General features: G+C 33.5%; 2 protein-coding genes across 2 annotated transcripts; both read right to left on the bottom strand.

The window, feature by feature from the left end:
* Positions 1-4650: 4650 nt before the first annotated feature.
* LOC110092117 lies at positions 4651-10260 on the bottom strand. Its single transcript, XM_020816504.2, has 5 exons — positions 10046-10260; positions 9754-9849; positions 5994-6119; positions 4985-5024; positions 4651-4910 (listed from the first exon to the last, which is right to left on the bottom strand). Exons 1-5 carry the CDS (start codon positions 10214-10216, stop codon positions 4843-4845), a joined length of 501 nt encoding a protein of 166 aa, XP_020672163.1. The 5' UTR covers positions 10217-10260; the 3' UTR covers positions 4651-4842.
* A 2743-nt stretch (positions 10261-13003) lies between these two features.
* LOC110092113 (AP2-like ethylene-responsive transcription factor At1g79700) lies at positions 13004-15600 on the bottom strand. Its single transcript, XM_020816501.1, has 7 exons — positions 15443-15600; positions 15251-15344; positions 14946-15038; positions 14775-14848; positions 14182-14232; positions 13836-13912; positions 13004-13638 (listed from the first exon to the last, which is right to left on the bottom strand). Exons 1-7 carry the CDS (start codon positions 15598-15600, stop codon positions 13004-13006), a joined length of 1182 nt encoding a protein of 393 aa, XP_020672160.1.
* Positions 15601-16392: the final 792 nt, after the last annotated feature.

The raw sequence follows: 16392 nt of genomic DNA, 5'->3' as shown, positions 1-16392 counted from the left end.
AAACATGATAACCTAGTGGATAATTGCCTTTATAACATAACAGTTATACAAATATATATATAATGAATTATATAAGTTTTTCTTTCTTCTTTTCATCCAACATATATATATACTATATATATATATATATATATATATATATATATATATATTATATATATATATAGTAATATGTATATATATGGGATTTATTATATCTTTGTCCAATAACATATTCTTTTTTTCATTTAGTATAGGATTATTGTCTAAATGTACCAATAAAGGTGCAACAATTTTTATTTTCTTTTATATAACCTTTTTCATTTAACGTGCACGGGTATGTTGCTTCCCCAGCCAGTACCATACGGGAATGAACTTCTATAAATTGGCATGCATGTACCTTTTCCCTCTTTTATTACTTTTATTTTTATATAAATCATTACTCGTATATGCATTATGCCATAACATTAGTCATATAATAATTATCAATGTTGTTGCATGTTTAACAATTAAATATATCATCCATATAATGATAATTCCGTATAATTATAACTTACATTTAAATTTTCTTTATTATTTTATTAATTCGTGTAATTGCAATAATTACAAGGAATTGTAATTACATAAAGAAAAGAATTCAAAATTGTCATAAAATAATTATGCTATATTTACCAAAGCCCTACATAGGGTCCGATTTGGGTACCCATGCTTTACTCAGATGGGCTTCTCCCACCCATGGTGACTTTTGGGATGTCGTACCCACCTTTACCCACCCACCTTGCATGCTTTTGGAACGCAATCTGCCACAGACTGATGGCCTTGAGGCTTGTTGCCATTTGCTCTGATTGCAAACTTTCAAGCCGCATATCAGAATTTACCGTAGCCGCAGCGTGGTTAAGTGTTGCACACTATGTAGTGAGGATTACAGTAATATAAGATATATAGTGATTAACAATGTAAATTGATTTATCCATTGATGTTGAGTACCCACCCACAAGGTCATGGGCGTACCCATACCCATTGGGTACCACCGTACATGGGTTGGTGTGGGTATGGATACCCAATACAGGGCTCTGATATTTATCCGGTTTTATAATTTGGGCTTCAATTCCTTTCAAATCTTTGACCCTTAAAATAATCTTCCTTATCACAACCTAAATTCACATACAATCACATAAATTATTACTATATTTAACTTTTAATTTTACATAAACATTTCTTTAATGAATTCTTACCTCAAATCCCTTGAGAAATCCTTTATTGGCTGCAGCACTTCGCATTCGCACACTAGATTAATCAAATCCTTTTATGTTCCAATTTATATTAATTGACATTAACATTACTAAATAATTTTGAAGGGATTCTCAAAGCTTAAAAGAAATAATAATAAATGTCAAGTTTCTAACTTACATCTTTTACCTCAAGGAATATTTCCTTCTTGCCGAATCGAACTTCCACCAAATTTTGATTTCTTCTTTTTTAAAATCATACACTATTAATTGTCATAAAAATAAATTCTATTCTTAAAAATTTTGAACATAAAATATATGATTAAAATCTCTTACGAAGGAGAATTTTTCCAATACAAAACCCTTCTTCTTTCTCTTCTGAATTTCTTTCTTTTTTTTTTCTCAATTCCTTCTGCCTTTCTTTAAGATAATTTATCCTTTCACAGGATTAAATCACAGAAGAAATGTGCAGAAAATGAATAAAATTAGAAAACCTACCTCTTCCTTCTTCCTCTCGGCACAGAGATTCTCCTGTGATTCTCTTCTACAGTAATGAGTGAAATAGAGATGTCTCGTGTGAGGAGTCGTTCTTTTTCACTCCCTCACTCGCTTATCTACTGAAAATAGCGATTCGATCTGTCCAGGAGGTGTATACGAGCATGCGGTGACCACTCGGTCGAGCCCTGTTCAGTTCTGCTCATGGAAGACCTGCTCATGCAAGTGTTTCTAATTAAGGCTGGCCAAACTGGCTTTTACATAAGGATAATTTTGAATGAGCAAATACTTATGGAATTTTGAACCAATTGTCAATCACCTTAGCTTTCATTATTCCATTGAAGTATGATAATTCTAGGCTACCAAGTTGAGAGGAAGGGGAATCATGATCAAATCTTGAGAAGGGAACAATCAATTTTATCATCTATCCCAAAATTTTGTTTATAAGATGGAGCTATCCTCATATCATTGATGCTATTAATCAAATAAAGAATTCCTTTTATTATTGATGCAAATAATAATAAGAACTAATTACGAATAGAAGATGGTATGAGTTTTTTTTTTTTTTTTTTTTAAATGTTTAGAGATGTTTCCTTGAGGATGCTATTTTTGTGTTAGATAATTAATAGGAAAAAAATAGAGAATACATAAAGAATATTCATATAATTTTTATTTAACACGAGAAAGTATATGATTAAGTACATGAGAATTAAATTGTGATTCATCAATAACATTAAGCCTTTATCCAACTAAGTGGGATCATCTATATGAATTTTTTTATCCATTGTGTTCTATTAAGAGTCAAATCCTCATTTAAATCTAATAAGAAAATATAATTTCTAATACTTTCTAACCAAGTCTTTTTAGGATTATATCTATCTTTCTTAACATAGGTCAAATCTAATACATCTAATCTCCTAACCGGTTCATCGGAAGGCCAACATTTTATGTGACCAAACCATCTAAGGAGACTCTCTAATTTTCTCTGCCATTTGAGCTACTACAACCTTTTCTCATATGCACTCGTTTCATATTTGTCTATGAGCATTCTCATCTATGCAACACTTAACTTAATTTTATGCTTCTCTTTTAATGGCTTGTTTAAGTAAATTTTGATGGCTTGCTTCTGAGCTTGGGCGATTATGCATGGATAACCCTCTAAAACAGTGTATTATGTATACTTCATCATGTTACCGGCAAGTTAATGATGATCCTAGCGAGTTTAGGATGAACCTGCATGTTCACCATATATCTATCATTGTTACGACTCAAACTAAGTTGTCTTGAGTGGCGCAGTCTTTCCTGGAATCGAGTCCTTGTGATATTTGGATGTACAACTCTAGTTTGAGAGTACTTAAAGTCAAGCTTGACTTGTAATTTTTCGACTTTTAATATAACTTAGGGGAAAAAAATTGTTTTGGTTCCAAGTTTGTGTGAGCTAGTTTCAGTCTAGTCGTAGAATTCAAATAGTATAGAAATCAGGAGGGAGGTAAAGGAGACAGATATAAGTTATTGCAGATTTTTGGAGTACAGCAAATAAGTTTCAATCTGACAAAAGAAGCTCAATTTGGCTTGCAAAAAATCCAAGCGCTTATTCAGCATTTAAAGCAGCATGGCGCATCATCAAATTTGCCTTGGGTATTCGGCTTAAAATCAATCATTCCTCGAAGCATGGACATCCAAATATGAGTGCAGCTTATAAGAAACTTTCAATGGGTCGGCCCTAACTTGTTTTTCTCGAGTTAATATATAATCAAGTTGAGATCGGGTCTGGGGCCTAGCGGTCGACGGAAGAAATTCCTTTCATCTCATCCGAGCTCGAATCCCCCAATTATGATGTTTTGGAAGAATTTTATGTTGCAAGCTTGCTGACCTGAAAGTTGCCTTTGATATTATTCTATTCTAAATGCTGGTAGCACCACTATAGGCAAGCTATATAATGTTAACTTGTTTAATCATGCAAACCGTCATAATGTCAAATATTTTGCAAAATTTTTAGGTATATTCTTTTTGTGTTATGTGTGGTAAGAGGAGATTAAGAATAAATTTGCTAGCATAAAAAATTCTTGAATTTAAATATTTTTTTATTAAAAAATATTTTAAAAAGCAATAAAAAAACTATTTCAAGTTCAAATGAAGCCTATATGATTAAGAATAAAATGTGCTTAAATGTCTAGATATTTTTATATTCAAATGCATATGCTTAAGATCATTAATTTTCAATTGCATGATATAATTATGATATCAAACTCTAATGGTAGATTTGGTGGATTGGATTATTAGTTTGATTAAATTGATTGAACCAATAATCTCATGACCTAATAACGAGCCATATATTTCTGATACAACTTGAAATTGGCTCAATAATGTTCAAGCTTTGTTACATTTAAATCTGATTCAAAATAAGCTTGTCTTGTTTTCTTTAATTTGACTAAAAACTTGTTCAATTTTAAAAGTCTGATCTTTTAACCAAATTTACAACTTTCAAACCAGCCTCAATTTAAGCTTAAACTCGATAAATAACACTCAGGTTCTGATCGATCTATAGGTAAACTAATTCTTTTTATAGAGTCAACAGCACATGCAAATATAAGAGTCGAAGCAGTAAAATTAAAAAAAGGATTTGACATCAAGTAATAGGATTTAAGATATTTTCTAAAAATTTGTATTAAAAGAATTTCAAATATTAAAAAATTATATACATAACTAAAATTTGGTCCTGAATAAGCCAAGTCTACAATAAGATATGCTATTTTACGCTACTCACCTTAATATATTAATTGAGAGCATTGACTATTAATTAAACGGTGCATGATGTATATAAAAGTTTATCTTAATTGGCTTAAATGTCTCAAAAATAAAGTTGGATTTGGAGCGTATTCATCTAAATTTTATCAAAGAGAGAAAATTAACACAATTGAAATTCAAGTCTACAGAATCAAAATGATTTTGAAAAAAAAAACACTTACAATAGATTGATCTAATGAATTATGTCGCCTGCACCTCCCAATTATCATGATAACAGGAAAGGATTCAAACTGAATTAGAAACTCTTAAAGTTTAAAGTTCATTAGACAAATCCAAGCTGAAGATTATTAGAGAAAATTTGATCTTGTTGTCTGTCTTTTAGCCTGTAACCTCAGCTGTTGTTGACCATGGCAGAAAAAAGCATCTGATTTATATCCTCATCAATATCCTTCTCATCACCTGAAAAAATCTGTCAGGATCATAACGCCAAACATCAATATTTCTACAATCAATAAGGAACGTAGTGTTATTACCTGTCCTTGTTTTTAGTTGAAGCTTCCACTCATCAATGATCTGCAAACGATTAGTTATTAATGATATGAATGAAGTTATACTCCTTAAATAAATATACATTAAAAAAAATTATTCTTGTGAACTATATGAGTATATATATGCAAAACTTTCTGAATTTATTCATAAAAATAGATACCTTCTGAGGTAGTAGCCAAGTGGGAGCTAAGAAAGCTACCTGGAGTTCCTGAGGCTGACTAAGGTTTTTTTTTTTTTTTTGGACATTTAGGCGAATGAAGGCAAACTCACACATGCATCGCATACATAAAGACTCGAACCCAATGCCTCTTAGTTGGTAGCCTAAGCTCTCAAACAACAAGCCAAGGTGGGCTGACTAAGGTTGACAATTAACAGTTTGAAGGATTTCTAAGCTGATAAACCAGGTTGCCATTTTCATGGTTACAGGGTATGCTTTAGGCTTCATTTGGGACGACTTTTTTATTGCTTCTAAAAACAGATTTCTAGTTTAAAAATTAAAATTTTTATACTATAAATATGCTTTAAGAATCAATAAGAAAGTCATCCCAAACGAAGCCTTAGTCTGGCTTATCAAACAATAGCTTATGCTATTAAAATATTAGTTTGCATAGAAAACACAGAAAGGAAACCATTCTTCTATTTAGAAACTTAGTAAAAGTAAATTTTCTTTCAAAAAATCAGGAGACAGCAAAAAGCATTTACATAAAGACCACCATACAGTATATTAAACATAGCTTTTTGCTAAAAAACTAGTTTTCACAATTGAAAGCTACAATTTAACTTTTAATCAATTTAAGTAGTACAGATTTCTGCATATTGTGAAGTTTGATAGAGACGACAACAAACTTTCTTTGAGAGGCATCTCAATATAAAAGAAGAAAAGAAATGCAAAACGAAGGTACAACAGAATGGCCAGAAAATAGTTCTACATAGAAATTAACGGAGCTTATTATAAAAATTGGATGCACAATGATATATTAGTAAGACTAGTACCTGATTTAGATTTGTATATGCAATATCATCGGAATCATTTTTAGGTGGAAGACCAGATGATGCCAGCAACCGGTTCAAGGAGTTCCTCTGTGCGGACAGAGAAACCCTTACTTGGTCCATAAGATCCTGAGGATTCAGAAACATATTTAGTTCCACGGCTGAAGGTGCATGTAAAAATGAAGTCTCCTGATTCAAAGGATAGTAAGAAGAAGCTAAAGACAGAACTGGGCGTGACAATGTGAAAAGGATTCAGTTAGTGAGTGCAAACAGTCCAACACTCCCTAATTTTGGCTGATAATTTAAGCGCGCGTGAAAATTTACAAATAAGAAGAATTAAATAGTTAGCACTAAATTTAAGGAATCGAGTAACAATTGTGATGCAAAACTTATAGAAAGAATTTGAGCTAAGCACCAATGAAAAGATAAGTATGCATGGATTAATGAAGATGGTAAAAAACAAGAATAGAATGAGAGCCGAGTGGAATGAATTTATTAAGGCCAATCTGCCAAGTCATGAGTTATTATTGGGTAGTAGTTGCAGGGGATGCACACCAATCACCGCATGACGACTGAGAAATTATTCTTTGCAGACGCCGAATGCCATCCAAAGACCAACCAAAATGCGTCACGTCACCCCCGTTATGCACCGCGGTTCGATATCGCGCTCGGTACTGCTGATGTGATGCATTTTGATTGGTTTCCGGACGGTGAACTGTGTTAGTTCACCGTCCGCGCAGAATAATTTCCCCTGCACGGCCACTATTACTCCACTTCCTCTCTTTTTTTCACAAACTTCTATTTAAGTATTGTAACTTTTTTTTACTATTATACTTCTCTTTTTTTCACCTATGCCGATATGAGCTGGGAGGAATTAAAATAATGTTGGGGCTGGTTATTTTCTAACTAGCTGAATATACAAACTATTGATACTCTGTTTTTCTTACACTTCAATATAAGTGTTTATTGCTCTTGTGCCACAGCTTGTGTGTGATCAGATACTATGTCATAACGGTATTAGAGCCAAGATTGGGTGCAATGTTGGACAACAACAAACAAATAGCAACTGACGGCAGCATTTGAGATAAGTTGAACATAAACTCCATCTGATTTTTATCCAAGGTGTCAACTTCACATATAAAGCTAGCGTCCAGCGTTCTAGGAGGCAGAAGCTCTCATGGTAATACCTATCAGCAATCCTAGAGTGAGCAGAGTAACGAGTCTAAATGCATTTCCCACGCTCCAAAGAACCACTCCCTTCAATCCCAAACTGCAAGCAAGTCAGTGACCTTCCCACACCAAAGCCATTAACAAGACAATGACACCCAAATATGACAATCCTTACATCAAACCAACACAAAGCCAATGAATGTCCAAAATGAATGCAAGTCCAAATTGCTGAATGCGAGGTCAATGACATTTATGTGAATGAACTATTTTGTGTGGGGAGGAGATTGAGGAGCTACAAGGAGATGAAGGTGATGCTTTGGCCTAAATTTTGGAAAAAAATTATGTTAGTTCCTAAAAAATCAATGGCAACATAGCGTCATGCAATTTTTTAAACTCGGTGCACCGTCAACGACAAGGTCTGTGAACTTCTAATTGGCAACATATGTTTAGCCTTGAAATTACACACAAGTTAGCATCCGCAATCATATAAGATCAGTTTGGGTTTGTAACGGAATTGGGATCTTGGTATAAAAAAATGTGTCGAGAGACCTTTTATATTGAAAAGAACTTCATTTGTGATGTCCTACCCAAAATACTAGGTATGGATGCGTGCCACATTATTCTTGATCGACTATGGAAACTCAATATAAGGGTCATATACGGCTACCAAGCCTACTCTTATTCTTTCAACTGTAAGGGCGCAAGATTCATTTGTTTGCCATGTCAACCGCAACATCCCTTCCAACTACATGTGATGCATTTGCTCTCACAAAAGTATCAAAGTCACAAATTTTAGTGGCATACAGGTAGTCCACTGTTATGTTCACTCTAGTAATCCTTGAAACACATGACCAAACTCCTAAACAACCTGCGCCAGAATGCAACTTCACTTGAGCAATTGGTCGAGTTAAGGCCAATCAAGCTACCATCCGAGCTTCCTCCATTGCAAAATATCCAGCATCAAGTTGATTTCACTCATAGAGCAAAATTGTCTTACCTTCCATGTTACAATATGAATCCTAAGGGTCATCGCATACTTCAGAGCATTGTTAACATATGCTAAACAAAAACTTGATACAACATAGCTTTAGTCTATGCCTCATTTAGGTGTTGCTCATAACCAAGAAATATAGTATCTAACACATTTCTATGGATAGTCGTATAATTAATAAAATTACAATCAAATTTTGCTTTCCCATGCCATGACTCAAAGACATGCCCGATAAATTGGACAATGCCTCAATACTTTCACAATTGAATTTATGAAGCAATTATCAACAAATATATATACGGCTAAGAGATGTGTGGAAGGCAACATTTAAAATGCATGAAGGGCTTTATGAATGGAAAGTTATACTCAGTTGGGTCATGCAATGCTCCTATTATATTTATGAGGCTTGTGAATGAGGTATTCAAATTGTTCCTTGATTCTTTTTGAGCTGTATATTTCGACGATATCTTGATTTTTAATGCCTCTTTAGATGACCACATCAAATACCTGAATACCAATTTTTTGCCTCTCCATTAGCATCATCTATTTCTCAATCAACCCAAATGTGAATTCACCACCACCAGTATACATTTTCTGGGTTCATAATTAGTGCCATGGGAGTCCAAGTTGATCCCAGGATGGTCATCGCAATTAAACATTGGACAATCCTACAGTTTATCATCCAAATTTGGAGCTTCCAAGGGTTAGCAAACTTCTACCATTAGTTCATTAGAGGGTTAGTATTAAAGCAAAAACAGTTCAATCGGTGTGACAAAAAGCAACAATATTTTGAACCTAGACTTTTCCTCAGTGTTTGGTTTTTCTGGACTTTAATAAACCCCTTCAAGTGAAAATTCATGCATCAATGATTGGTATTAGGGATGTTTATCGCAAGTGAGACTGCCCATTGAGTTCTTCAATGAAAAAGTTAGCGCACCACATCAAAAGTGGATTGGATATGAACAAAAATTATGTGTCATTGTCCACGCGCTCAAACAGTGAGAGCCAATCTATTGCATCAAGACTGTGCTGTGCTATCCAGTGATCACCAAGCATTGCAGTTTCTAAACTCCGAAGAGAATATCAACTAGGTGTATGCAAGATGGATCATGTTCCTACAAAAATTGAGGAAGATCAGAGCAATCAATCATAAGCACAGATGCTAACAAACTGAAAAATGTATCTGTAAATGTATAGTTTATCTTTTATGTAATCTGATTTGACTGATTGTAATTGACCTACAAGGAAATGAAACTGGCTAAGTTGAGTTGATTAACTGAATAGTAAACCAACACTTGACAGTATTGCATGAAAATTGAAGATTTCTCGTCCAATAACAACGCAATTGGAAACTCATACTAGCATTCTTGTCAGACGACTTAAGTTATCTGAAAACACACCCATCTATATATAATAGCAACAGCAAACTGGAAATGTATAATAAAAAACCCTTTCCTAAAATCCCAGTAAACCATATAAGAAATTGAATCATTTACCAGCAACGGAGAAACTTTCAGTGATGTAAAAAACTTTAACAAATGTAATTCCCTCTCACTCACTTTGTCGGCAGATAAAGAAAGATATCTAGAAAGGTAAACCTACCTGCTTCTCCTTAAGCAACTCTTGACACAGATCTTTCAGCGAGACCAGCTCTTCCTGAATCTTTTTCATCCTAGAAATCATCTTGCACGGATTTGCCTGAAAGGAGAAAGCATATGGAGATTATACCCAGATCAAACACAACACATTTCTTAAAATTTCCTAGTGCTCGGAAACCCTAGAATCTCTAGCTCGGGTACAAACAATCAATATAAGTACCCCCAAAAAAATTTTGCAAATTACAGATGTCCGAGATTCTAAAGGGAGGAAAGCCGAGGGAGAAAGCGTGTGATACGTGTTCAGGGTAGGTCGCCTGGAACTCGCGCTCGATGTGGAGTTGGACGAGGGAAAGGTTGTGGTTTGCCTTGCTTAAAACTGTCACCAACCCGTCCACCGCTGGGTGGTATGGCCGGTGATCCTCCGTCGACATATAAGCCGCCGACCGGTGGCGCCGCTGTTCATCCATGTTTCTCTCCCTTCTTCTCCCTGCTCTTCTGCCATCTTCCTACTTTCCCGCCCTTTGCCTCTATATAATTTAGATTTTGGATATTTGGGTAAATAGAAGCTAATCTACAAAAACTTAGGTGAATTGTTGACCAAATTATTTTTTAAAAAACGCAAAATTTAAATTTTTGAACAGATAAAAAAATTAAAATTCTAATAACTTAAAATAAGATTTTATTTAATTTGTAATTTTGAATTTAATTTTTTAAGTGAAAGAATTTATGTATGATGTCTCAAATTTTTCATTTAATCAGCATTAATTTTGATGTAATATTTGTATTAAAATTTTTTAAATTAAATTTAGAATATTTTAAACTCCATATAATTAGTATAGGCGTCTTGTAAAAATGAACCTAACGACACTTTAAAATAAGCACAAATCAGACACTTGCAAGAAAAGTTGAAAATTTCAGAGCATTAATTGAAAGATTAGTTGATCTCCAATGTTTGCATGCTTATAGTAAAATCTAGCGGCTACACAAGATGAATCCAACAGATCTAAGATCAATTGAATATGAGGTTATTAAGATACTTAAATGTTTAATATATAATTTATGATCAAATTATTTAATATGAGATGTTAAATGGAATATTATCAATTTATCAAAATATCACTCCTAAAATATTATAAATAACTCACAATTTCCATATGAAAGTAATTTGGATTTGAGTTCAGAGAGAGCTTTGATACTTGAAAAACTCTAGTGATCTCTACCTGGCCTTGACATTGATGTCATCGCCAACCATTATCCTTGCTTGATTGTTTTTATCCGGCTGCCATCAGTTGACCAATATCATTTGATCATCATTATTTGACCACAAACACCAAACAATCATAATCTATTCACAGTTAGGGGTGTCAAAAATTGGTTGCAGGTCGGGCTCGGGTCGAAGTCGACAGTGACCTGCTACTGTTCGACATGACCCAAACCTGACCCATTTTCGCAAACAGCTCAGATTTTACAACATGGACCCGACCTACCAAAAAGCATGGTCAACCCAACCAAACACGAATGACTCGAGACCAGCAAAAAAATTATTGTCAAACACGCAGGTTGGTTCTATTTTTGGATTAAAAAAAGGGTCAACATTGGATTTTCGGGTCAAAACGGGTCATTCTAGGGTTTTCATGTCAAAAATAAGTCAAAATGGGTCAATATTGGGTTTTCGAGTCAACCCAAACTCGACCCAATTTTTGAAATGGTCCAATTTGTTGAACCCGAACTAACCTATTTCATTTACAGGTTGACCATAACCTGGAATTTTCGAGTCAAGTTTAGTTCAGATTTTTGAATCATGTCAAATATTAACACTCCTATTCACAATCGTCTAATAACTATTATTTAACTACTGTAATATAACCATCATTATCCAATTGTCAAATATTAACACCCCTATTCACAAATCGGGTGATCACCATCATTCCATCATGAACAAGTGACAAACAATATCCAATTGCTGCATCTCAAAGTATTATACCTTACACTCATGGAAATATAGATTTATACTATATACTTTATAATCCAGCTTTCTTCTATTAAGGGGAAGAGTGAACTATTATAACTATTTATATAGTTTATTATTCTTCTCGTTCAAATCTCATGATTTTTTCATGCACAGAGCTATGTAAATTTTCATGCACAGAGCTATGTAATGCATAATGCATATTCATCTTTCAAAAAAAAAAAGTTTTGAGTTTTCAACCTCTAACCTATAAGGCCTATAAGCTATATCCCCTTTCAAGCTTCTGTGAAATTGAATAATATTGAAGTTAAATATTAATTTAAGCTAAGATTTCATTTGGGACAGTTTTTTATTGTTTTCTAAAACAGCTTTCTATTACAAAAATTACTAGTTCAAAAAAATTATACTAAAAATTAAATTGCTTTTGAAAGTAGTAAGAAAATTGTCCCAAACGAAACCTAAATCAAATAAATTGCAAATCATAATTTGTGTTTCTTAACTCCCATCTAAAAATAAACAGAGATGCCCCATGCCTGATTAATCAAGATTAGAATGAATTAGACTCTATTGGCTCTGATGAATGCTGATCACAGATGACATTTGTACTGTACGACTTCAATTTGATCATTTGAAAATGTAATTCAAATTCAATTACATTGTTTCTCATTTCAAAAGAAAAGTTGTGATTTTTTCGCTTCCAGAGATTGTCTTCATTCCCCTCTTCTGATCCTCTTTGTTCATCTTCATCCTTTATTTATTTATTTTCTTAATCATAAAGAGATTATATATGTTCAGCTTTTTGCAGATTAAGCTGCTTATTAATGAAATGGTCTGCTTAATGTAAAACTCAAAAGATGAACTGTAATTTAGAGTTCTGTAGTTGGAGAAGATGATCGTTTAATATTAAACCTCCTATTGTAATTATTCTTAACATTACCTGGAACAATAAAACTCCATTAATTAATATATATTGTTAAGCAAATAAGAAGTCAATGTTGTAAGAGTTAGGGAAGAAACGGTACACTTGTTAGAGAAAGTTTGATTGCAAAGTTATTCTGACACTCCATCAACCTTCACTAACAACGAGAGAGAAAACGCCAATGTTTTCAAATCCTTACAAAATGTTTCAGTTATTAACCATCTTGATTGTCGTCGTTCAAATTTAGAAGAAAGCTGACAAAACCTGAAAGTTTTCACATAAACTACTGTGCAATGGATTACACTTTTGAGCAAATTTTAGCTCATAATCTCCTTCAATTCCAGATACACAATGCCACATTCTTGATCATATATCAGCCCTCATAGGAAAGCAGGAGGCTAGCCCAAAGGCATTTAGTTCCCCAAACAAGGTACCATCTCCCTCTACAAAGCCTCCATTATCATGGCACTCAAAGTATGTCTGTATGTCATCTGGAAAGCTACATCGCGGCGACGGCTTGCCGGAGAGCTCAGGCGACGCCGACGACATGTCGAACATGACCGTCGTCCTCTCCAACATCTCCTTAAACTTGGATGATTGAAGCAGTAATCCAAGAGCAGATGTGTTTGTGGTAGTAGCAGCAGCATTAGCATTAGTAGCAGCTGCAGCTGCAGCTGCAGTAGTAGTATTGGTAAGTGCTCCTGATTCTATATGGTGGAAAGATTGAATGCGGCCATAGATTTGTTGTGGGAAAGATGGTAATGGCGATGGTTGATGATAAAGGGTTAGCTGGGCATCTTGGCTTGATCTGACCGGCGATGATTGGTTCATGAGTTGCAGGGTTGGGGTGGTGGTGGTGGCGGCGGCGGCGACTTTGCTGCTTTCAGAGTTCGGACGAAGCCACTTGATGTAATGGCTAAGATCAAAGTTGGTGACTGCGTTAAGACCACGATATTCAATTGCTGCTATGTCATATGCAGTTGCAGCCTCCTCTTGTGTAGCTGAAAAAATAATATTTTGGAATGTATGTGACCATAAGAAAGACTCGAATCGAAGATATTTAGGTTGGGTAGTCAAAGCTCCCAACATACAGATCAAGATCAAAATGAGAAGCTGATCAAAGCTTCAAACCAACAGATCAAAATGAGCTGACAGAAGCTCACAACCAATAGACCAAAATGAGAAACTTGAAATTTACCGTATGTTCCGAGATACAAATATTTGTTGCCAAGTACACGACCAATTCTTGCTTCCCATCTTCCATTATGATGATGCCTGCAATTAATTTTCATTCATAAGAAAATATAAATTCATTTTATAGAAATAATAATAATATATATATTTCTTCTTGATTAAATTAAAAAAATATAACTAACTAAATTTTATATTATTCATATCTAAGAGTAAAATTATTAGAGATTTCTGTGAAGAAATAGGCAAATGATTTGTATATTTTCTCTGATTATTTTTAAAAAAAATTCAGCTTAAATTATGAAGTAACAGTAGGCTGAGATTTATGAAGTAACAATAGGCTGAGATTTTACCTTGCTACTCCTCTGTACTTTGATACACCTCTGGAGAATCCACTACTCTTTCTGCAATCATCAAAAATAAAAACAATAATAATATATTTAAAATGGGAACAAATTAGATTATTAATATTGTCAAAGTTTTATTTGAATTATTTTTAAAATCACAATTAATTAAGGGTCTTTGTTTGATGTAGTGTTTTATAAATTAAGTTGATTTTGAAACTATTATGGTGAAAATTAATAAGCTTTTTTAAAAGCTGTTTTAGATATTATAAACATATATTTTAAAAAAATCAGACGCATGTTTTCTTAATATTATCATATATTAGCAACTCTGATTATAAAACCAACTTTTCATCACAAAAAATTGTAGAAAGTAACAAGAAAAAAAAATCAAGAAGAACTATAATTACGATCTAAAAAGCAAAACGGTGAGAACGTTATTCCAAACGAACCCTAAATTTACATGAATAATTGATTAGATCTATAATTATACTAATTTTAATGCAAATAAAATAACAATAAGAGCATCCTCTTCAGCATATTCTAACATAATTTTTCTCTTTGAACCTTTTTTTTCTCATTCATTAGTGGTTGTTCATTACCTTCTCAAAGACCCAATATATTCTTCCTTGGACTGGCCTTGCATTTCTCTAATCTCTTCCTGATATGCTGATAACTGCCAATTGTAGTAACAGTAGCTTTATATGAATAAAACGTTCAATAAAAATACAATACGTACAGTACAAAACAAATAAATTATCTAAAATTATTACAGGAAAGTTCAGAATGGTTTCTTGGCCCCAGTATTTCAATGCAGCCAGGTCATAAGCACGAGCTGCAGCATCCTCATCATGGTAAGCTCCTGTGTTCAAAATAATACCAGAAGTTCTTTCATTAAATCCACAAACAGACCAAAAAAAAAATCTGCAAACTTTTCTGCAGTAGAACTCACCAAGATAAACTGCATGAAGTGTATTTGAATCAATTCCACCCCCACAACAAAGAAAAAAACAGATTACTAAAAAAAATTGACTAAAATATATAAGTTTTTCAGCCAAAAAGAGATGATCAGAGATATATATATTGCACCTTGCTTTCCTTTCTTGTTCTGAGATTCATTCCAGCTGTTCTTGTCCCAGAGATGAGCTTCATACCTTCCTGTCCAGCGGTGCCTGCAAAAGAAAGGAAAGAAGAAGATAGTTCAGTTCAGATGGGATTAAGCTTGCAGACGTAAGGACTGATCATGAAGAGTAGATTAATGGAAATAAACCTTGTGACTCCACGATATACTGAGCTTCTCTGCAAGGGAGACTCCCTCGGCACGCTCTTCCTTGTCCTCTTCATCTTCATATATCCGTTACTACTGTTGCTGTTGCTGTTAGTACTTTCACTGTTAGTCATGGAGCTATTCTGCTTCCTTTTTGCCATTGCTGTGAGAGAGAGAAAGCGAGCGAGAGAAAGAGAGAGAGGGTAATTATTGTGATTTGTTTTTGAAATTTTTTACTGAAATTTATAATTTGAAGGACTTAATGAGGACCGAGGGGAGAGACGGTGTCATTATTGGCGTGGCTTACCATTTTTACTCAATCAATGCAGCTTTTTTACTCAATCAATAGAGAAAAGGTCGATCGGCATCAAATAGAGATTGAAGATTTCAATTTGACTCAAGTTAAGTGCAGTTAAAAAAAAACAATAGATTTTTAAAATTTAGGAGCTAATGCGAGATTAATTTTATTAATTTTAATTGTATATTTAGTATTTTATATATAGAAAAATATAATAATTAAAATCATAAAGTCAAACTCTATTATCTGAATATATTTCATATGATTTTCATATATTAATTAAAAAAATTTATGATATCTACAATTATATTGGTCATTGCTAGATAAGTAATTGTCAAAAATTAACTTGATCTGCAGCCATCCATGAAATTTGAATTAAAAACTTATACACTTAACTGCATGGCAATGAGAATTCCAATTTCAGCTAATGATAGTTAAATTGAACGTCTTGATGAGACCAACCCATCCGCATTAGAAGTGATAATTTGAAATCTAAATGAGGCGAAGTCAAACAGTTGAAGTATTATTAGAAACTTTTGGGATATTAATTAGAAGATCAGATGATCTTTAATCTTACATCCTTGAGTCAAATCAAGTGTCAATCATATAATTCTGACATTATTAACATACCTAAGTGAAGAAACAATGGTCGATA

The sequence above is a fragment of the Dendrobium catenatum genome, unplaced genomic scaffold (genome assembly GCF_001605985.2).
Source record: "Dendrobium catenatum unplaced genomic scaffold, ASM160598v2 fragScaff_scaffold_620, whole genome shotgun sequence".
Lineage (NCBI taxonomy): Eukaryota > Viridiplantae > Streptophyta > Magnoliopsida > Asparagales > Orchidaceae > Dendrobium > Dendrobium catenatum.
Note: the sequence above shows the minus strand (reverse complement) of the source record. Positions and strands in the feature narration are given on the sequence as shown.